The sequence below is a fragment of the Geotrypetes seraphini genome, chromosome 7 (assembly GCF_902459505.1).
Source record: "Geotrypetes seraphini chromosome 7, aGeoSer1.1, whole genome shotgun sequence".
Lineage (NCBI taxonomy): Eukaryota > Metazoa > Chordata > Amphibia > Gymnophiona > Dermophiidae > Geotrypetes > Geotrypetes seraphini.
Window position 1 is genome coordinate 83,498,931 of NC_047090.1, and position 24,740 is coordinate 83,523,670.

The 24,740-nt window shown below is 37.5% G+C and overlaps 1 protein-coding gene across 10 annotated transcripts in view; it reads right to left on the reverse strand.

Moving 5' to 3' along the window:
- HECTD1 (HECT domain E3 ubiquitin protein ligase 1) overlaps window positions 1-24,740 on the reverse strand; it is a 365,311-nt gene that overhangs the window by 246,206 nt on the left and 94,365 nt on the right. For all 10 annotated transcript variants that reach the window (XM_033952151.1, XM_033952152.1, XM_033952156.1 and 7 more), the window contains exons 11-13: window positions 19,445-19,583; window positions 17,511-17,681; window positions 4,415-4,637 (exon numbers count right to left, since the gene is read on the reverse strand). In XM_033952151.1, the coding sequence (XP_033808042.1) occupies window positions 4,415-4,637; window positions 17,511-17,681; window positions 19,445-19,583 (533 nt within the window). The remainder of the gene's footprint in view (window positions 1-4,414; window positions 4,638-17,510; window positions 17,682-19,444; window positions 19,584-24,740) is intronic.

Sequence of the window (24,740 nt, forward strand, 5' to 3'; positions counted from 1 at the left end):
GCAGAGGCAAACAATCTATCTAATTACAATTTGATATCCCTGCAGTATTTGATGCCGTAGACCACTCTCTTTTACTCCTCAAATTTTTTTTTTTTAAATCTTTATTTATTATCAATTAATTACAGACAAAGAATTAACTTTGAAAAGAAAATTAGAAAAAATATCATCGATATCATTGAAACACAAACTTTCCACAAACTTAATATATAGTCCACAATTGGGAGAACAAAGTAAGTAAATAAACCCTTCCAGGAAAAAGGGGAACAAATACAAATGTTTAAAGAATAGAGCAGTTAACCTCGGCTAATATTAACAGACGTGAATAAACCTGTACTTCCTAAGGAGCATCGAAAATCCCTTTCCCTTCTAGGAAAAATCGCAGCTGTTCTGGTTCAAAGAAAATATACTTATTTTGTTGGTAATTTATAAAACATTTACAGGGAAACCTCAACTGAAAAGAAGCTCCCAAAGAAATAACCTTAGATCTATATTGAATAAATTCCTTCCTTCGAATCTGAGTCCATCGTGAAACATCAGGAAAAATATAAATTTTTCCCCCAAATAGAAATTCTGCTTCAAATTAAAATATAATTTCAAAATCATGTCCTTATCTTGAAGAAAAACAAAAGATACTATCAAAGTAGCACGACCCAGAATTTCAATTTCAGATGATTCCAGTAGCTCAGAGATTTCTAACTGTGCTTGTTCTTCCTCTTCTTTCTTTTCCATCATAGTTCTTTTAAGGAAATAAAGTTTTTGTATAGGAGGGATATTAGACTCTGGAATTTTCAATATGGAAGTCAAAAAATTTTTAAAGATCTCTCTTGTAGTCATAAGTTTTGGTATAGGAAAATTCAGTAGCCTTAAATTCAGGCTCTTATATTGATTTTCAAGATTTTCAATTTTCCGTAGATAAAAAATTTTATCTGTAACTTGTTGTTTATTAAAAGTCTTGACTTCCAGCATAGTTTGTTCAATCTCCCCAATTTTCTGGTTTTGCAGTTGAACCTGAGATTCCAATTGATTAATTTTCAATGGGAGCCCAAGTGTTAAAGAAATAACGTTGCTACATACCAAATGAAGATTTTCAATTGCTGTCCAAAGAGAGTCCATGGTTACCACCGGTGGTCTGAGAAGCGGCTTGAGTTGGGTCAGCTGAGACAGATCTTGCTCCAGCCGCTGAACTCCATTGCGGCTTATGTCTCCTCCCAACTCCCCACCGCTCTCATTCGGTGCTCCTCCCTCAGTCGGCTTCAACAAAGTTGGAATTGTTGAAGAAATCGCCTCCAAACCTGCTAGCTGCAGCGAATCCTCCCTCCCTTCTATTCCCAGGGAGCCCTCTGATCGGTAGATCGACGCAGCCGCGTTTCCAGGCACTGGGGGAGGGTCAGGTCCAGCTGGGCTGAGCGAAAAAACGCTGTCTAAGCTGAGCCTTTCCTGCGGCTCTGCAGCAGATAAGCCCGTCGCCAAGGGGACTGTAAATGAAGTCATTACAGTCTGTTGCGGTGTGGATGTTACAGACAGAGGTAGAGGGTTAATCCTCTGCCTTCCCCTTCTTTTTGGCATTGAAAAAGAATAAAGAAAAAACGTAGTAAGTAAGAAATACACTCGCCAAATCAAGAGCTCACAAAAACGCGTCCTGCTCTGTCGCCATCTTAGTTTGTTCTCTTTTACTCCTCAAATTAAACAAACTAGGAGAAAAAGGTGTGGTGCTACAATGCTTTACACAATTCTTGAGAAATAGTCTGGAAGGAAGACAAGAGATCCCAACTAGAGAATGACACGGTGACAAAATTCATCATCGTTCCCGTCCCTGTGGATAACCGCGGGAAATAATCCCATGTCATTTTCTAGTGTCTATTTCAACCTCGGTCCTTCTACACCAGCATTCTTCAAAGCAAAGCTTGCGGGTCAGTGGTTGTGCCCAATTATACTCTGATTCTTTCCTCTCTCCTTAAAGAATGATATGAAGATGGTTTCCCAACCATAGAAAGCCAAACCGCAGTGTCTCACAAGGCTCACTAATATCATCTGCACTATTTAACATCTACCTAAGAGCACTGGGAAATAACCTACTCACAACTCAAGCTCACATCTTCTCCTATGCAGACAATATCTTCATTCTCTGTATAGCCAATGAGTCCTTCACTAGCACCCTAAGTTACCTAAAAACCACTATCGATGAACTAAATACATGGATGATGAATAACTTCCTCAAACTAAAACAAATCTAGAACTAAAATATTATGGTTTGGAGATTATAATTCAGTACTGAGCATATAACTATTCACAGGTGAGAGGCTAAAGATAGAAAATTCCTCCAAATTACTGGGAGTTACACTTGATTCAAACCTAACCTACAACATACATATCACCTCTCTAGTTAAAAAATTATTTAAGCTGAGACAACTGAGGGCAATTAGACTAATCTTAACAGATACCAGTTTCAGGGCAGTAGCACAATCTGTCCTAATACCCCACCTGGACTATTGAAACTCACTATATGGTGGCATTACAGAAAAAGAACACAAAAGACTCCAACTACTACAAAAACATAGCCACAAGACTAATTCTCAAAAAGAATCGATATGGGGGGCGTGGCTTCGCAGCGCATGAAAATGGCTGGGTAGAGGATTAGCTCCGTTGTGACAGGCAAATTTTATTGAGATTTCAGCAGTTAAAATTAATGAATAGCGAGTGAAAGGAGAGTTTAAATAAGAAATGGCTTCGGGTAAACCCAGTAAAAGTACTCCGACGAATTCAGGAACGGGAAGTAAAAAAAGAACAAAAATGGATTCGTTATCCCCGACAGCGATCCCATTACCTCTAGATGAAATTGAAAACCGGGATTTGATGAACGAGCTACAGAAGATCAAAGAAATAGTAAGCGATAACGCTAAAAATATAAAAGAAGTGAAGGAGGAAATAGAGAGTTTGACAAATAGAATGCAGGCAGTTGACTTCAAAATTGAACAGTTAGAAAAGCGCGCCGAAAAATCTGAGACAGAAGCGCTGGTGTGTAAAAAAGATCATAGGGAAATAGAGGCGTTAAAAAAGGACTTTGAAGATTTGTCAAACCGTGAACGAAGAAATAATCTGCGTCTGATTGGGATACCTGAGGGGATTGAACAAAATGATCCTATTCAATTTGTGACTAATTTTATCCCAAAGATTTTACCGTTTAAAAGCTCTTTTCCTTTAGAGGTAGAAAGAGCACATCGGATACCGATGAAAAGATCAAATAGCCAGAAAGGTCCCCGTCCACTAATTTTTAAGCTGCTAAGACATCAGTAGGTGGTAGAGATTATAAAGCTGGCTAAAGCAAACAAGGATCTTAAATGTCAGGACTCTAAGATCTATATAGTGCCTGACTTTGCAAAAGTTACGGCATACAGAAGAAAACAGCTTTTGGATTTAAGACCTAAACTTAGAGCATTGGGGGCAAGATTTGGATTAATATACCCTGCTATTATGAGGGTAACTTATGAGAATAAAACTTATAATTTTGAAGTAGTCGTCAAATTAAAGGAATTTCTAGATCAATATGATTTGCCTATGGATTCATGAAAGTAAATGGATACTGTAATTAATATGTACTGAGTTTGATTTTTGGATTATATTTTTGTGGTGAAAGTTTGAAGATATTTATAAAAGAAGAAGAAAAAAAAAGGAGAAAAGGAGAAAATATTTTTAAGAAAAATGATTGCAGTTATGGTTGAAAAAGGATCAATATTTCAAGCAGGATCAGAAGAGTGGATAGGTGGAAGGCTTACTGTAATGTAAGGTTGGATTGTCATTAATATGGGAAAATATGATATGTGATGGATATCTAAGTGATAAAGAGGAAAGAGGAACTTTAAGGAGAAAATAAGAATGAAAGAAAAGAAGATGTGAAAAGAAGAAAATGTGGTGGAACTTATATGAAGAGAAGAGAATAAAAGGATAATTTATAAGATTTGGATGGATTCCTAAAAGTGAATTTATAATTTACATCTGAGCGAGACTGAGATAACAGACTGAGGATACAAAAATGCTACATTGGAGAAGTGTGGAATCTTAAAATATAATAGGATGGAAATATAGTAAATCTTGGTGTAAAGTGTTCTGACTGTAAAGATGGATTGTTGGATAAGACTTGATCCTTACTTAAATTTATAATTTGCATCTGAGAATGACTGATATAAAAGGCTGATGATGCATAAGTACTTCATTTGAGATGGATGGAATAGTAATCTGCAAGAAGATGGAATCGTAAGGAATCTTGGAGTGCAATAGAGAGAGTGGGAGAATTGTTTAAAGGGCAGATGTGCCCATGTCCATCCTTGACTTTTTCCCATCTTACCTCTACTTCTTCCACCTAAAAATCTAGGGACTGCTCTCACTTCTTATGCAAATCTTTTAAAATTTAACTTACCTGAACTATCAGAGCCTCCTTCAGGACTACCACTAGAATACATGGTGGCAAGTTTTCCATCTAGGATAAACCGGAACCACCCATTGCTCCCATTGGACAACTCTAGAGCAGCAGCATCACTCCAGATATATAAGCAATCTCTTCCACGAATGATCGACCAGTCTCGCCAGTGATATGGCTTCCCTTGTTGTAGCTCCTTAGCATCTTCCTGAGGTTCATCCTCCTGCAATATAAAACCATGACTTTCCCATTAAGTTGCAAGCAAAATAAAACATATATTTATTTATTTATTTATTCATTCATTCAATTTTCTATACCGTTCTCCCAGGGGAGCTCAGAACAGTTTACATGTATTTATTCAGGTACTCAAGCATTTTTCCCTGTCTGTCCCGGTGGGCTCACAATCTATCTAATGTACCTGGGGCAATGGGGGGGGGGATTAAGTGACTTCCCCAGGATCACAAGGAGCAGAACTGGTTTGAACCCACAACCTCAGGGTGCTGAGGCTGTAGCTTTAACCACTGCACCACATTCTCAAAATAAAACTGTACACAATGAAACACAGTATAGTGTACTGATGACAGTCAGGAGATCATGATTAGCTCTGATATTACAGTATCTTGATTGCAACATTCCAATATGGTCAACAAAGGAAAAAAGAAGGATGGGACGATGATGCATGCTGAAAACTTCCTGCCATATTTATGGGATGAGAATCATGCTTCTGAGGCATAACTCACTGTTAAAAGCACCGTCTTTTTAAGCCACATATAAAACCTGCATATTTTTGCTCCTCTAAGGTTTACAAGAATATATTCATTACATATTTTTTTGTTACAGGGAGAACCCCCCATGCCTAGTTTCCCAGCTAGCAGAATGCATGCTGGGCCCCTTCCTTATCTATTGTGCTTGGCACTACAAGATATAACGTGGGACATCTCTGATTCCCTGAGATGCTTGAACATCTGCTATAAACAAAGGTTTTTTTTTAGTGGTAACTTAAATCTGTATCAGTCTAAACATAAGAATATAAATGGAGATCAAACATAATACAGCAGAACAACGATTATCCGAACGCTGATTATCTGGATTGCTTTGGGGGGTCTCAGTTTATATTTTAGTTACCCCCAAAGTACCATTCCTATCACCCTCCCTCACCAGTGTTCCTTCTCTGATTCTGCTGCCACTGTCATCAGCCCAGCCCCCCCACCCCCACCCAAAAAAAGGGAGACTTTACCCCATTGTCAGTATGCTCCCTATAAGAGAAGAGAGCGTTCCCCCTCCCTCCTGAAACAGACACCATCAACCCCTCTCCCGGACCCAGAGGAACACCACCAGGCCTATCTTATTTCCCTGGTGGTCTAGTGGCATGCTGGGGCAGGAGCGCTTCCCACTCATAGCCTCACGAAACTGCCACTGGAAGTCTCAGTAGCTATTTTTGTCACTGAAAAAGCATGGGCAGGAGCAAGTGGGAATCGCTCTTGCCCCAGTGTGCCGCTAGACCACCAGGAAAACAAGGCCTGCTCTGCTGGATTTCTGAAAAGAAATTCAGGTCAAGACTTTTGCATAAATACTTTTACAAGGAGATACTTAAAAGTTGTTTTCTTGTAACAGGTTTTGTTGACCCATAGATCTTACAAGTTGGGTTTTTTTGTTGTTGGTTATTTTTTGGTTTTTTTTTTTTTGGGGGGGGGGTGTTGCTTAGTAGGTATTAAGGACAAATAAAGGAAAATGTTATATCAGGCACAATAAAGAATCACCGTATTTTTCACTCCATAAGATGCATTTTTTTCTCCAAAAAAATGTGGGTGGAAATTGGGGTGCGTCTTATGGAGTGAATACAAGTTTACACCTCCCCCCTTCCCGGTACATTTTTAAAAATTCCAGTAGCAGTGGTCCAGTGCAGTCTCAGCAGGAGCTTTCCACACTCCTGCCCTTCCCTCGCTGGACAGCTGCTTCTCTTTCTGCAGAGCGGCACATAAAGCAGGAGCACAAGCTTGTCGCACTCGTGTCTAGTCTTATGCCGCTCACTGAATGGCTGCCGTCAAATTGCGAGAACTGACGGCAGCCATTCAGTGAGCAGCGTGGGACCAGGAACGAGCACGAAAAGCTCGTGCTCCTGCTTTATGCGCTGCTTTGCAGAAAGAGAAGCAGCCATCCAGCAAGGGAGGAGCATGGAAAGCTCTTGCCGAGACCATGCTGGATAACTGCACCGGAATTTTAAAAAAGGTACCCGGGGGGGTGGGGGGAAACGGGCGGGGCTTCAGACTGACACAAAGCAGATAGTCACATGGAGGCTGAGCTCGGGTTAATTTTGGACCCGGAGGATACGCTGTGGCAGAAGAGTATGGATTTCCGGGAGGAGAGGGGTCAGAGCCTTTAGCAGCATGGAAGAGGAGAGTGGTTTTGTCAGAGCCTGGCCAAGATAAAACCATCTCAGCAAAGATATCTGTGCAGCCAGCGTTGCCCACTGTGTTCTTAGACAAGAAGAGCCCTGAGGCTGGGCAAGGGCAATGTATAGGAGACGGCAAGCAATGCATAGGAGAAGGCAAGCAGTCCCGGCTTCCCCAGATAAGGAGTCAAAAACTACAAAAGAAGCAGTCTATGGTGCTACTACCACAGATGACAGAAAGTTACCAGTGAGTTCAATACCATTTATTGGACATGTATTTTGTTAAATATAAATGTGTGAATTTTTTGTGGGGGAAGAGTGTACTAGGGCTCTCTTTCAAGTAAGCTGTATGATGGGTGGTATTAGTGAAGTTCATTGTTTTGTCAACTGCCTAGAAATGTTTTAATAGGCAGGTATAAATACAAATGAAAGGTACGGGCTTGTGTATAAAAAACTGTTAGTTGGCTGGGACTAACCAGACCGGAGGGGGGGGGGGGCAGGGTAAAGAGCTTGGCAGGGAAGGGGGACAGGGTGCAGAGCCTGGCAAGGAGTGTGGGGTTGGATGCAGAGCCTGGCAGGGAGAATTTTGTTCAGAATGGTTTTTTTCTTGTTTTTCTCCTCTAAATCTAGGGTGCATCTTATGGTCAGGTGCATCTTATGGAGCGAAAAATACGGTATATTCTATATATTATATGAACCTCTTTCCTAAGACTGGGGAAGGAGAGTTTAACTTTGCAAGAGTAGTTTGTCTTTTAGATCTGCTTTTATATTGACATTTTATTGTATTTAAGAGAACCAGGGGGTACCATTCCATGTTTACTCAATCTACTAGAGAAGTTTGTAAAATTCTCTGGTTATAAAATCAATTGGGGAAAATCTGAAGTTCTTCCAATTAATGTTCATTGTACCAAAGGATTATTTGATTCATATTCATTTATATGGGAAGAGGAAGGTTTAAAATACTTAGGTATTATTATAAAAAATACAATTGATGACACAGTAAAAGAGAATGAAAAACTTTTATTAAAAAAGATAACAGAAATGTGTGAGCAATGGAATCCTTTACATCTCTCTTGGTGGGGAAGAGTGCAAACAATTAAAATGATGATATTGCCTGTGGTTTGTTATCAAATGAGTATGATTCCAATATTTTTTCAGAGGTCATTTTATAAAAAGTTAAACAGTGTTCTTACAAAATTTGTTTGGTTTGGGAAAAGACCCAGAATTGCTTTAGCATCATTGCAAAAAATAATTACGGAGGGAGGGGTAAATTTTCCAAATTTTTATAGGTACCATCAAGCCTATATTTTAAGACAGGGTATGTATTGGATCCTCCCAGATCTCATGGAGAATGTACCTGACTGGTTATACTTAGAATGGCGGCTCCTGTTCCCATTACACTTAGAACATGTAATCAGTATAAAAATGCCTAGGAAATATAAAGACAACAGAATTTTACTAGATACATGGAAAACACTAAGATTTATTAGTAATTTATCACCAGATCCATTGGCTAAATCATTAAATCAATCCATTTGGGTAAATTCCAGGATCAAAATTGGTGGATTCAAGATAGTCTGGAAGCAATGGATAATTGCAGGTATGCGGACTTTGAATGATGTTATTATAGATGGATCACTGCTTAGTTTTTCACAATTGCAACAGAAATTTGGATTAAACAAAACACAATATTTTAAATGGATGCAATTGAAGCAGGGTTCCCTGAATGGAAGAATCTTAATACTCAATATAGGGGCGTGGCTTGGAGCGCGCACGATATGGCAGCCTAACTACAGCGCTCCCGTATCCAGGCAACAAACGGAACAAAATTAAAACTTCTACTTTTTCAAATCGCTAAATAAAATACATTAAACAACGTCGGAGATGGCGAATATAAAGCAGGGGAAAGCTGAAAAACCTTCAACATCGGGAATATCAGCAAAAAGAACAAAAGTTACTCCCCTGTCACCATCGAGTGTGCCGTTCCCGATGGAGACTGAAGAAATCACTGAAAAGGCTGATATAATGACTGAACTGTTTAAAATAAAACTTATGCTGACTGAAAACTCCAACAAAATATCTGAAGTAAAAGAAGAGCTTCTTAACATGAAACAAGAAATCCAGACTGAGAGACTGAGAATGACAGTGCTGGAAGAAAAAGTGGAGAGGTTTGAATCTTTCACACAGGAATATGACAAAGATAAAAAAGAAATAGCAGCTTTAAAAAATCAAATGGTGGACATGGAAAACCGAGGAAAAAGAAAGAACATAAGAATTTTGGGGCTGGCTGAAAATATTGAAGGAGGAGATCCTGTACAATTCCTAGAAAATCTGTTACCTAAACTGCTTCAGCTCAACTCAAAATGGCCGTTAGAAATTGAAAGAGCCCACAGAATCCCCACAAGAAAGCCAGTAAATCAGGCTGCTCCAAGACCTTTGATATTCAAGGTATTACGGTATCAACAAGCTCAAGAAATATTAAAAATGGCAAAAGCAAATAAAAACTTGAACTATAAAGGATCAAAACTGATTTTAGTACCGGATTTTGCTAAATATACTGCTAACATAAGAAAACAATTCCTCACATACAGACAGCAGCTGAAAGAAAAAGGATACATATATGGATTATATTATCCATCCACTATGAGAGTATCCAGTGGAAATAAATCCATATACTTTCAAGACCCGGAAAAACTGAAAGAATTTCTGACACAAAAAGATCCTAAGTTTATATAAAAAACAGAACAATTCAGCTGAAGAAAGAAGAAAGAAGAAAGAAGAAAGAAGAAAGAAGGGAAAATAAAGAAGATTATTAAAAGAATGTTATAAACTGGAAATATAATTTATTGAAATAATGGATGCAATAATATAACAATATTTAAAAATTAGCATCCACAATCATTAATATCATCAATTATTATTAATATTATTAAAAAAAAAAAAAAAAAATAATATATTAATATTATCAAAATATAAATAAATTAATTATTTTAAAAAAAAAAAAAAAAAAAAAAAAAATATATATAAAATATAAGTTTTAATCAAAATAGATAATATATTCAATTATATAGCATATTAAATTATTATGATAAAGGATTAATGAAATGATTTACAATGAAATTATCATTAAAATATTGAAAGGAAAAATTTATAATTGTTATATTGAGAATAAGATTTAAAAATGAAATATATTATATTATATTAATTATTATAAAACAATATTTTAACACTGTATAAGAAAATTATAATTTTATGAAATATATACAAGAAAATAATTGATTATTGACAGAAATAATTAATAAAATAGATGTCTAATATAAAATTTTTATTTGATTTAATTATTCAGTCATATTAACTTATTATGAAAAATAAGAAAATAATGTATTTGAATGATAGATAATTAATAAAAGATGAATTTATTATAAAACTTATTTACTGACATAAAATGTATATTTTAATCAATTATTCATTCAAATTAATTCAGTATGAAGATGATCTATGAAAACGATTGAAATGCATTATTATTAAGATTAATATTATATATTATATAATACTGGATATATTTAAGTTATATGACGATATAGATATAGATATATATAGAGAATAAGAGCTATATTTGAAATATGTTTATTTATTAGAAATATTATATTACAAGTATGCATGATATTGAATTTAATTTTATAATTCAAATATATTTAATTCTCAGTAAATTTATAAAATTTTATAGATTAAATGAATATAATTTTTAATAATATAAGGGTGGAAGTATATAGAATGTATTGAATTCAGAAATATATTTTAAATAATATAATGTATTATTAGTTGCCTGGAGATGGAGATGTAGATTTTGCATGACCAATGCGTGTTCCAAATCAGAATAATATAATGGGTGGGAGGGGAGGGAAAATAATGGGTGGGTTAAGGGATAAATTTTCAATGAATGTGCTAGGAGCTAATCATGTAAACAATCATAGAATATTGATTAAGTATAATTATTAATTAGATGGATCTAAAAATGTATTCGCTGAATGTCAATGGTTTAAATCATCCTATTAAGAAGAAGAAATTATTATCGTTCCTTAAAAATCAAAATGCGGATATTTATTTTATTCAAGAAACTCATCTTTCGGAAATTGAATCAAAAAAATTATCTGGAGGTTTTATTTCTAAATGTTTATTTGCACCGGCTTTAAAGAAAAAAGCTGGAGTGGCTGTTCTAATAAATAAAAAATGTAATGCAGATTTTAAACTAATTAATTATGATCCCTTAGGAAGATGGGTGCATGTCGAAATGGTTCTGGGAAATACTACCCTGAATTTATTCAATTTATATGCTCCTAATACGAATCAAATGGAGTTTTTTAAACAAATTCAACAATTGCTCTTACCACTGGCTACATCTAATTTAATAGTAGCAGGGGATTTCAATGCTGTAATGGATCCGATATTGGATAAAAAACCAAGTAAAGTTATGAAATCATTAGGCTTAGATAATTTGATACTATCTTGTGATTTAGTAGATATATGGCGAATTCTTCATTTTAATGATCAGGAATTTTCTTTTTGTTCTCAGGTCCATAAATCCTTTTCACGAATTGATTATATATTTGTTTCTAATAATATAGCGCAGCGTGTCTTAAAAGCAGTAATTGATCCCATTATAATTTCAGACCATGCTGGTGTGTGGATTAATCTTCAAAATTATGATGCTGAAAACTCTGATTTAATTTGGAGATTTAATAATGATTTATTAGCGGATTCAAAATTTCTTGAAGATTTCAAAATAAAAATGCAAGAATTCTTTCAATTTAATGAATCAGATGATATTAATGCTGAGATCTTATGGGATGCTTTTAAAGCAACTATGAGAGGAAATATTATTTCATATTCAACATTTATTAACAAACAAAAAAAAAAAACAATTTATTGAGATGGGAAAGCAAATTAAATTATTAGAAAATAAATTAATTGAGAAATGGGAAAATAATACATTACAAGAATTATTAAAATTAAAAGTTAAATACAATGAAATTTCTTCTCAAATTGTGAGGAAAGACATTTTCAATAAACAAGTACAATATTATGGAAATTCAAATAAAGCTGGTAAATTATTAGCAAACTTTCTAAAAGCAAAGAAAAGAAAATCTAAGATTATTGCAATTAAAGATATAAAAGGTAACACACATACCAACACAAAAGATATTATAACACAATTTCTTGATTTTTATAAAGAATTATATACTTCCAATTCTTATAAAAATAAAGAACAAGATGGATTAACTTTTTTAAATTCATATATTGGACCAAATATTCCAGATCATATAAAAGGAAGTTTAGAAGAACCTATATCTTTAAAAGAATTAGAAACAGCATTGAAGTCTCTTAGAGTTGGATCCGCTCCAGGTGGAGATGGGTATACTGTTGAATTTTATAAATTTTTTCAAAATATCATATTACCACATCTGTTAAATTTATATCAATATCAAATAAAGAATGGAAAAATTTCTGGTACTATGGCAGAATCGATAATTATAGTCTTACCAAAACCAAACAAAGATCCTACTCTGGTTTCAAATTACAGGCCTATTTCATTATTGAATGTGGATAACAAATTAATGGCTAAAGTATTAGCATTAAGATTGGCAAAAGCTCTTCCTTTCATTATTGATGTACATCAAACAGGATTTATTGCTAAAAGACATTCATCAAATAATACTAGATTAGCATTCCACTCATTAAATTTAGCAAAAAATATAAATGATCCAGCTTTTTTAATATCTTTAGATGCAGAAAAAGCTTTTGACAGAGTGGAATGGAATTTTATATATCAAGCTTTACAATGGTTTGGTATAGGATCCGGTTTTATTGAGATGATTCAGACATTGTATAGCTCTCCTGGAGCAAGATTATATATTAATAATAATTTATCAAATAAATTTAACTTGCACAGGGGAGTTAGACAAGGATGCCCTCTGTCTCCTTTACTTTTTGATATTGTCCTAGAACCTTTATTAATTGCAATAAACAAAACTAAGGAGATAGAGGGAATATCATTTAACAATTTTGAATTTAAAATATCTGCATATGCAGATGATATATTATTATATTTAAGAAAACCGGAAACTACTATTCCATGTATACTTAATTTAATAGAAACATATGGTACTTTTTCTGGATATAAAATTAATTGGAATAAATCTGAAATTCTCCCAATAAATGTTCATTGTACCAAAGGATTATTTGACCCATATTCATTTATTTGGAAAGATGATGGTATAAAATACTTAGGAATTATGATCAAAAATACAATTGAAGACACAGTCAAAGAGAACGAAAAACTTTTATTGAAAAAAATAACAGAAATGTGTGAGCAATGGAATCCATTACATCTTTCTTGGTGGGGAAGAATTCAAACAATTAAAATGATGATATTGCCTGTGGTTTGTTACCAAATGAGTATGATTCCAATATTTTTTCAGGGGTCATTTTATAAAAAACTTAACAATATTCTTACAAAATTTGTTTGGTGTGGGAAAAGATCAAGAATCGCTTTAGTATCATTACAAAGACCAATTATGGAAGGGGGGGTAAATTTTCCAAATTTTTATAGGTATCATCAAGCCTATATCTTAAGACAGGGTATGTATTGGATCCTCCCAGAGCTTCTTGAAAATGTACCAGATTGGCTATATTTAGAATGGCGGCTCCTGTTCCCTTTATATCCAGAACAGTTAATAACTATAACAATGCCTAAAAGATACAAAGACCACAGAATTTTATTTGACACTTGGAAAACATTGAGATATATTAGTAATCTATCACCTGAACCTATTGCTAAATCTCTAAATCAATCAATATGGATAAACTCCAGGATCAGAATTGGCGGATTTAAAATCGTCTGGAAACAATGGATAAATGCAGGAATAAGAACATTGAATGATATCATATCAGAAGGTTCACTGCTTAGTTTTTCACAATTGCAAAATAAATTTGGATTAAATAAATCACAATATTTTAAATGGATGCAATTGAAGCAGGCCATTCAGGTAGGGTTCCCTGAATGGAAAAATCTAAATAATCAATATAGTCTACAGGTTCTATGTTTCCAGACGGATTTGTTGGGTCACCAAGCCGCAAAATGGTACAAATTGATATATGGATTTTTAAATAAAAAAAAGAAAACAGGTCTTAGGGATATTTGGAGTATTGAGATAGGTCAGACAATTTCTGAATCTCAATGGCCACGATTTTGGTCCTGGAGATTAAGATCTACAAGGTCAGCATCTATGAATCAAACATGGTTATTTTTATTACATAGAGTATTCTGGACCCCAACGCGCCTGCAAAAAATAGATAGTACTAGATCTAATAGATGCTGGCATTGTAAATTGGAAATAGGGACGTTAGATCATTTAATCTTTTTTTGTCCCTTTGTAAACGCATTTTGGAATTTAATTTGGCCCCAAATTAATAAGTTACTAGAGAATCACGTAGGACTCTCGTATGACACCATATTATTTGGTACTGCAATGAGAACTAAGAGTCCGATTTCAGCAAATAATAATAAGCTATTACTAATACTAACAGGAGTCGCCATGCAACAAATTACTCAAAATTGGAAAGATTACACCAAATTAAATTATACGTTCTGGTGGAATTCTGTTTGTCATATTTATAAAATGGAAAAAATAATAGCGTTACAACAGGGAAATCATCTTAATTTTAACAAAATTTGGCAACCATTGACAAAATATTCTAATGATTAGTTCTTAGCACAATGATAAATAATTATATATGAATGGGGTGGGATTTGACTAATTAATGGAAATATACTATATAAAAAGGGGATGGGAATTATATTTTATATACTAATGTATAATCTTTATCATATTATATTTTAAATATGATGTATTATTAATGATAATATTTTAAATATGTAAAAAAACTTTATTGTATATTATATTACTCAAATATTGTAAGAATGGAAAATTTATAAATAAAAATTTAAAAAAAAAAAAAAAAAAAAAAAAAAATACTCAATATAGTTTGCAGGTCCTTTGCTTTCAGGCGGATTTTTTGGGACACCAAGCCGCAAAATGGTATAAGTTTTTATATGGATTTTTAAACAAAAAAAAGAGAACTGGACTTAGGGACATTTGGAGTATTGAGATTGGACAGACAATTTCTGCATCTCAATGGCAAAGATTTTGGTCCTGGAGGATACGATCTACAAGGTCAGCATCTATGAGTCAAACATGGATGTTTTTGTTACATAGAGTTTTATGGACCCCAACGCGATTACAAAAAGTAGATAGTACTAGATCTAATAGATGCTGGCATTGTAAGATAGAAGTTGGGACACTAGATCACTTAATTTTTTTTTGTCCTTGTATAAATGCTTTCTGGAAATTAATTTGGCCCCAAATTAATAAATTATTAGAAAATCATGTTGGACTCTCATATGACATGATATTATTTGGTACAGCAATGAGAACTCAGAGTCCGATCTCTGCAAATAATAATAAACTTTTATTGATATTTACAGGGGTCGCCATGCAACAAATTACTCAAAATTGGAAAGATTACACTAAATTAAATTACACATTTTGGTGGAACTCAATTTGTCATATATACAAAATGGAAAAAATGATTGCGTTACAACAGGGGTATATTCATAATTTTAATAAAATATGGGGATCTAATGATCAGATATCTTAGCACATGGATAGAATATATAGGGGGGTTAGGGAGGGTAAATCAATTTAATGTATTTAGAGCTAGAATACTGATAAAAAAGGGTTTCTTTACTTTATATTATAAGAGTAATTGACTGTAATTCAAGTGTTATGAAATAATTGTATTTACTATGAATTTTTCACTTGATGTAAGAAATAAAAAAGAATAAAGATTTATTAAAAAAAAAAAAAAAAGATCTGCTTTTATACTGTGACCAGAACAACAAACTGAAGTCTAGGATTAGTTTCTTCCTCAATGGAAGCAATACACCTCAGCTCCACTCATGAATTAGTCAAGCACTTTATAAACTTATGGTAAAGTAGCATGGCATGGTATTTTATTGTACAAAACTTCCTTGTGAAATTTGCTAATCTGTCGTTTCTCAGAACTGAAGATTAGCAAATCCCTTGGTAAATATATTTATTCCATGCTGCAACAACACAAAGATAGTGAGCTGCAAGTTAGACCTGTCAATTTTAAATGGGCTAGACAAGAGGTTCTTAACCCAGTTCTCAGGACACACACAGCCAGTCAGGACTTCAGGATATCCACAATGAATATTCATGAGAAAGATTTGCTTGCACTACCTTCCATTATATGCAGATATCCCTCATGTGAGTTTCCTGAAATCCTGACTAGCTGGGTGTGTCCCTAAGACTGGGCTGAGAAAACCCTGGTCTAGACTGATTATTTAAAAAAAAATAAATCCCCACCTCCCTGATCTTTGAATTAAAAACACCCAACAAACCTACCCCAGCTGTCTCATATAATTACAAGTGTGACGCTGTAATTTTGACTAAGGAAGCTACAGGGAAGGAGCACCTAGGGCAGGGGTCTCCAAAGTCCCTCCTTGAGGGCCGAATCCAGTCGGGTTTTCAGGATTTCCCCAATGAATATGCATGAGATCTATGTGCATGCACTGTTTTCAATGCATATTCATTGGGGAAATCCTGAAAACCCGACTGAATTCGGCCCTCAAGGAGGGACTTTGGAGGCCTCTGACCTAGGGATTGCTCCTACCACCTCCTCCTTGGTAGAAGTCAGAAGGGGAAGTGGGAAAATGGGTCAGGGTGTGCTCAATATGGGGTGAGCTTTTAGGTTATTCCTGAGGAGTTAACTTTTCATGAACAATGGAGCTTGCAAGATTTAAAACAAGCTGCATTACATGCACTGGAATGCTCCAGTTTCAAGTTTAATAAAAATTTGATTTGATCATAAAATTGTAATTCAATGCAATTTACAAATAATAATAAAATTGAGGTAAAAAGAAAAACACATTAATCAAACCAGACAGTTAAAACAACTTTAGACCAACCAAACACAGTAGATAAAAAATAAAGGGTTAAATACAATTTATAAACAAATAAAAAGGGCAGGGTGATGAAACAATAGGCTGGGGAAAAGGTTACTTGTTCAATTTTCACCTATCAGCATTACTAGTACTCCAACACGCATCCTGAATACATAAAATTAAAAGCGTCCTTAAAAAGCCAGCTTTTCAGGAGACTTTTAAACTTACTAAGTAATTTTTCTTCCCTTATATTGATTGGGAGCGAATTCCAGATTTGAGGGGCCGTGAATCTTAGTGAAGGGACTAAGAGGAGAGATTTCTTTTCCGATCTTAAGGAGGTAAAAGATCCCAAATTAAGCTGAATTTCTGCCAATTCACATGCATTATTGCCTTAAGACAGTTTAGTAAAAAAAAACTTAGAAAAATAGTCATTTATCTTTCTAAAGAGAATGAGCAGCTTACATGGAAAAAAAAGGGGACTGTACTTTTGGGAAAATAATCAACATATGTGGTTTCAATTTTTTTTTCTTCCTAAATTCTTGGAGATCTATGAGAATTGGCTGATCACAGTATTCACATCAAGCTGTAAGCTCCTTCGAGCAGGGACTGTCTTCTTTGTGACTCTGTACAGTGCTGTGTATGTCTGGTAGCGCTACAGAAATAATAGTAGTACTCACCTTTTCAGGTTTAGTTTCCTCCTCATTCTCATCATCAGATGAAGGTCCTGCTAAAGTTGAAACTTTGCTGATGACACCAAGTCTAGCAAGCTGGTCAAGGAAACGGTCACCCCCTTTGTCTACTAGATCCCTAATTATCTGCAATGCTAACAGGTGGCCATCATCATCATCCTGCAAAGAAACAGAAGATACATTAGAGAAAGATTAGCGGAAACAGGTAAAACATTGAACTAATTCTATCTATCTTCAACATCAATTGAGTGTTTATCTTGTCCAATCTTATTTCCACTCACTTAATGTAAACAGCTCAAATCTCAGCACCTGAAGCTAGGGTAAGAATAGGTAAAATCATCTCTCTGCATGGGTATGCAAAGGGCAACTGCAGTAGCATTTTACCCCTCCATAAGATCTGGATTTCCTTTCTGGTTTATAAACAAAAAGGCCTGCAAACATGGAACAATGTCACTAAAAAGTGGAAATTCATGCAGCAATACTGTCCTGGATCATATGTTTCCAGTGCTAAAGGATAAAGTGGGCTTACTAATGACAACATTTAAATGTGATCTGTATTAAAGCACCTGTGCCAAAACCATTAGAGCATTAGAGCGTCTTTAGCGCTGGCATTAGGTTTTGAGCATCAGCCTGTTAAGTGACCTCTTTTGCATACGCAGACAAGAGGCCACAATGAATGTCCTGATGGTCGAGACCCAGACATACTAAATACACCAATTACTTGAAGTTGGCGGGGCAGAGCCTGAAATGGTCTGATTATATTGAATACAATACAAACACTCCACTATTTGTAGCAAGGACGCCATTACGCTAAGATACGACGAAAGAAAAAGCCTCAGTTCGCAGTGAGTTAATTATAGTATGACTCTACAGAATACACATCCTTGGCATAAAAAACTTTTGTCGCTCTATCTCTTAGGGAAAAATATAAATGTTATGTTCTACATGTTGTTTCATGGAGGCCATGTTCTATGTGTTTGTTTCACAGAGGTTTAAACTAAGTAGGCCTAGTTAGTTTCAACCTCTGTGAAACAATACGTGGAACATAACATTCATATTTTCCCTAAGAGATAGAGCGACAAAAGTTTTTATGCCAAGGATGTGTATTCAGTAGAGTTATACTATAATTGACTCATTGTGAATTGATGTTTTTTCTTTCATAATCTCTTAGCGTAGTGGCGTCCTTGCTACAAATAGCAGAGTGTATGTATGGTATCTGATATTTTTCCACCACTCCTCCAAGAGTTTGTTTGTGGGTGTCACATCTGATTACATTGAATACATTTCTTGAAGCCATTCGGCACCCTCTTTGATATGAAGAGTAACGCAACCGACGCAAAATCAAAACGCTCCATCGCCTGAGGAGTGAGAAGAATACCGAAAAACATTGATGCTCCCTGGTAGGAATAAGGTCTCAAAATGGCCTGAAGGCCAAAAAATTGATAGAATTTGACAAAACTGAAGTGTAGAATGATGAAAATGAAGAATTAAGAAAACAATAAGAAAATAATACCAGGAAAGCACAAAATACTTCAAAAGTTTAGCATGCTGAGATTGGAAATACAGCTTCTCATCTCCACTGAAAACTTAGAATTAATTGTCCCGTATGCTAACATCAGGTAGAAAGAAAAATGCATGCACACGGTGCAAGAATTGCCTATAGATTTAAAGTGATAATGCACTTCGTGATGTCCATATTGAATTCCGTTAATATCACCTACATGTGAGAATATACCTGCTTGTTCTCAGAGAATATCCATTAGCATGCACTAAGCTTTAGTAAGCATGGCCCTTAATGGCTGTTGCAAATTAACACACATCTTTTTAAGCAGATACCCGTCAGCACAAGATTGGGCACCCCATCTTAAATTCTAATTTTAGATTAAACTTACAAAATTTTTAAAAAGGGTTAAGATGCTTACTTCTTGATCAAGAACAGTTGCTGTGATCTCCACAAGTACTGTAGGCAAGTGATGGCCAGCATCAGAGTCACAAACCTCTTTCAGCAATGCCTCTGAACAAAAATGGATCATTTTTCTAATCAGAGCCAGGCTTGCTTTCCTGTGGGGGAAAAAAAAAAGAAAAACCAAAACTAAGAAAACCTAGATTGTTGGCATAATTTCAGGCCGGCTGCAATATTTTTATGTTCAATAACCCGAGACAAACACACAATTTTATAATATTTGGGATCAGGCATATGTCTAGCACATTATAGCGCCACAAAGTAACACACATTATGAAGCAAGAGAAGATTAGTATCAAGAGAAATAATAAGTTCATGCTTCTTCTCAAGACTGATCTAAAGCTGAAGAAAGTCAAGAATAAGGGATAAAGCAGTTACTTACCGTTAACAGGTGTTATCCGGGGACACCAGGTAGATATTCTCACATGTGGATGACATCATCCACAGAGCCTGGTATGAACAATGCTAAAAGTGAATTGTCACTTTAAGTTTTAAGAAACTTTGCAATTGCCCACATTGCACATGCACGAGTGCCTTCCTGCCCGACATAGGCTCGCAGTTCCTCAGTTCTTCGTTCTCTGTGGAACGAAGAAGTGCTTTTCTCTGGACTTCGGAGAATGAAGAACTGAGGAACTGCGAGCCTATGTCAGGCAGGAAGGCACTTAAGCATGCGCGGTGCGGGCAGTCACAACGTTTCTTAAAACTTAAAGTGACAACCAGCAGCAGCAGGAGGCTATTAACCTCCATAAAGGAAGCACGTCTCAAACAGATGGTAACGGAGCCCACTAGGGCCCAGGCAATTCTCGACCTGGTACTCACCAACGGGGAAAGCGTCTCAGGGGTCTTGGTAGGAGATACGCTAGCCTCCAGCGACCATAACATGGTATGGTTCAACCTTAGGAAAGGCTTCCCTAAATCAATCACAAAAACAAAGGTACTCAATTTCCGGGGCACTGACTTCGCACGCGAAGGAGATTTCGTCCATCGGACACTGCAGGACCAAGCAGAGACCAGTAATGTGGAAGCTATGTGGTCGTCCCTGAAATCATCCATACACGAAGCAACTCGTCGCTACATAAAATCAGTAGATAAACGGCGAAGGAAGTGACATCATCACGGAATATGGCCGCTTAAACTTAGAGCTCTGTCGGGGCTCGCGGTTGCAAGTTTAATATTTGCTTCCCGTGGTGGTTTGAGAGCAATTTTTTTTGGAGCCTGAGCTCGCTGATTGTATGGCGAGCCGGAAGAAACTGGAGAAATTTCACTTTCCCGGCGCAACGAGTGTGAAAACTCGATCGCACGTTCCCGGCTCCCCGACGGCGCTGCTCAAGATGGTGGAGCCGACCACGCAACTGCAGACAGCGTCTTCCCAGACCAACTCTCTGTCGAAAAATCGGACCTATGGAAGGGAAGATCGAGACGTGGTTTAAAGAATTGAAGGCAGAAATGGTGGGGCTGAGGTCAGATGTGAAGACCGCGCTGGGAGAGATCCGGGCAGAAGTGGGAGACCTGAACGGCAGAGTCCTTGTCGCTGAAGAGCGATTGGGCCACGTGGAAGTCTTGGCGGAGGAACGATCTGCTGCTATGGACACAGTAGTGGCGCAACTGGACGACTTAAAAAGGCAGGTTGAGGACTTGGAGAATCGCTCAAGGCGAAATAATTTACGTTTTAAGGGAGTACCAGATTTGGATCGATACAAGGATGCCAGGGAAGTGGTGTCAGACTTTTGCAAAGCCCTCCTTGCTGATGAATCTCAGATGATACCACTAATGATAGACTTACAGAGGGCTCACAGAAGCCTGGGGCAGGTGAGAGGTCCTGGCAACCGTGATATTGTAGCCTGCTTTGGTGACTTTCAATTGAAGGAAAAAGTTTTACAGGCTGCATGTCGTCGTCCCGATTTTGTGTGGCAGGGGTTGAAAGTGGGGGTCTATCAAGATCTGGCCCTTGCAACACTCCAGAAACGCAGATCGTTTAGGGAAGTCACCCAAATACTGCGAGCTGAGGGCTACCGCTACAGATAGCTTTTCCCTTTTGGATTGCATTTCACCATCAATGGGACTCACCGGAAGGTGGATAATGTGGCTGATGCATGGATGGCGTTGAAAGACCTTGGCTGTTGGATGCCGCATGACACCCCTGATCGAGCCACATCGGGACCAGCATCGGAGATCAGAGCTGGTGTCTCCCAGAGCACTATCGTGGATAGTCAACCCTCTACCTAAGTTACCTGATCCGGTCCTCCAGAAGGAAATCTGACTTCTGTATCTTTGGACTATAGCTGAATGTGATTTTGTTATTATGCTGGTTGAAAATGGCTTGCTTGTTCCCTAGGGAATGGTTATTCCACTTGTTATGTGTGCTTGCTTTATGCAGATAAGGTTGGTTATTTTACAGTACAGGTTTGGATGGAGTGCTTGTTTGAGTGTGTGTTTTATATGTATGCCTGGGGAATTGGGGGGGTTGAATGGGGAGGTAAAGCAATACTAGGTGCTAACTATGGGCCTTTACAGTATGACTCATTTTCTTCGTATGGCTGATTCGAAACTTGGAGAATCAGCTAATTGGAGGGGGGAGGGAGGGTCTGTTTGTAAGGGGTCTAGCGGGCAGTGGAGCTTGGGTATTGGGCGGTCCCCAGGGAAAGATCCAGAATTGATCATAGGCTCCTGGAATGTAAATGGGCTTAATAGCCCGGGCAAAAGGAGTATAGTCTTCCGAGACCTCCATCGTATGAAGTGGGACATATGCCTCCTGCAAGAGACGCACTTGAGACCTAGGGATGTATCTTTGCTCCAACGACCACAGTTTGATATGCTCTGGACCCATCAAGGGGAGGGGGCTACAAAAAGGGCAGGTGGATTGGCTATTCTGGCCCGTAAGGGACTGGGATTACAGGTGGAACATGTCTATAGGGACAGAGAGGGTAGGTGTCTAGCGGTGAAAGGTGTGCTTCAAAGTCGTCCTCTGACTATTATCAATATTTATGGTCCTAACGTGGGACAAGAAGCATACTATCGGAACTTGAAGGGGGCTCTACATACTTTTACGCAAGGGGCGGTATATTTGGGAGGTGACTTTAACGTCCCTCCAGACCCTGCTGTAGATCATTCCGGGGGAGGGCGTAGATCAATGAGAAAGTCAGCTGCTGCATTTCGCGATCTGATGGGTTCGCTTGGCCTTGTAGATGGCTGGCGATTGCTTCATGGTGCTCAGAGATCATATACTTTCTATTCCCATGCAAAGAACACTTATACTAGACTAGATGGGGTATGGATTCATAGGAACCAAGCAGGGGGGCTGCAAGTAGCGGAGATAGAGCCGATGCATGTCTCGGATCATGCACCGGTGTGGTTATCTTGCACTGGCATGTTAGATCCGGGGGGTTGTACATATTGGAGGCTTAATGAATCCCTACTGAGTTCCCCCCAGGTGGTTACTGCGGTGGAAAATACTATGAGAGAATATTTGGAGTTGAATGACAATGGGGAGGTATCAGACGCTATTTTGTGGGATGCCCTGAAAGCAGTAGTCTGGGGAGAGCTTATTAAGTGGGGGGCTAGATTTAAAAAACAGAGAGCCCGAGCCTTTCTTCAATTGAGAACCCGACTGACCCAGTTGGAGTTGAACCACCAGAACACAAGAGATTCCCAGACTTTGGTTCAACTGCAAAGAGTCCGGGATGACTTATACCAGCTCCAGGTAGAGGAAACAGAGCGTATGCACGAGAGATTTCGTCTTACTATCTATGAGCATAGCAATAAGGCTAGTGCTCAATTGGCTAGATATATTTGTATCAAACAAAATCGGACGACTATCACTTGTATTAAGGGAGAACTAGGGGGGGACCTACAAGTCACGGACTCTGCTATCCAACGTGAGTTCCGGGACTTCTACTCTGGGCTTTATGGACACCCGGGGCCACTAGATGCTGGAGTGCAGACTGGATTTCTGGACTCACTGCAGATACCTAAGCTGGCAGAGTCGGATCAGGAGTACTTAAGGGAACCGATACAACTCTCTGAGATCTTGGGGGTAATTGGGGGGTTGAAGAATGGTAAATCCCCAGGGTTGGATGGGTATACTAGTCGTTATTATAAACAGTTCTCGGTGCAATTGGAGCCTCTTCTGGTCCGGGTGGCTAATGGAATTTCTACTGGCGGTAAGTTGCCGCCTACGAGGCTGAGGTGGTTATATTGCCCAAACCGGGTAGAGATCCTTTATTATGTGGGTCTTATCGGCCCATATCATTGCTGAATTTAGATGCAAAAATTTTGGCTAAGGTCCTAGCCCAGCGTTTGGGGAAGGTACTGCCATCCCTGATCCATCAAGACCAAGCGGGGTTTATACAACGGAGACAGGTGAGCGATAATATTAGGAGAACCCTTAATTTACTTTGGGAGGCGGGCACTGGTCGTGAAAAGGTGGTTTTGATCTCGGTTGATGCCGAGAAGGCATTTGATCGGGTTTTCTGGGGGTTTTTATGGGATGTTATGGATAGGATGGGACTAGGGGGTCCGTTTGGAGATTGGGTTTGGGCTCTGTATGTTGCTCCGCGGGCATGCTTGCGGATTAATCAATCTTATACTGACTTTTTTCCCATCTTTCGGGGAACTCGGCAGGAATGTCCCCTCTCTCCATTATTGTTTGCAGTGTACCTTGAACCCCTTGCTTTGGCCATTAGACATCATCTATCGCTAGTTGGGGTTGTTAGTGGAGGGGTGGAACATCGAATAGCGATGTTTGCGGTTGATATTCTACTGTATGTGGGACAACCTGAGAATTCTATACCCCATTTATTACAGTTATTTGACACCTATGGACAGATCTCTGGGTTTAAAATAAACTTGGCTAAAACGGAAATCTTGAATCTGACCTTGACACAGGGGGAGGTGGATGGGTTAAAGGGTACTTTTCCCTTTAAATGGGCTAGCCATGGGATTAAATACTTGGGCATCTTTATTCCCTCGGATATTGGGAGGATATATGAGAAAAATTATTTGCCTATTTATAGACGTGTAAGGGCTGACTTACAGCGCTGGAATGGCCTATGGCTGTCTTGGTGGGGTAGGATAGCGATCATTAAAATGAATGTACTTCCTAGATTGTTGTTCCTATTTCAGACTTTGCCTATATCGGTTCCTTTAGGGGAACTGAGGAGATTAAGCAGAGAAATCCGCACTTTTATTTGGCATCGTAAATCCCCACGACTTGCCCAATCCCTGCTGTGGGCTCCTCGAGAAGAGGGGGGTAGAGG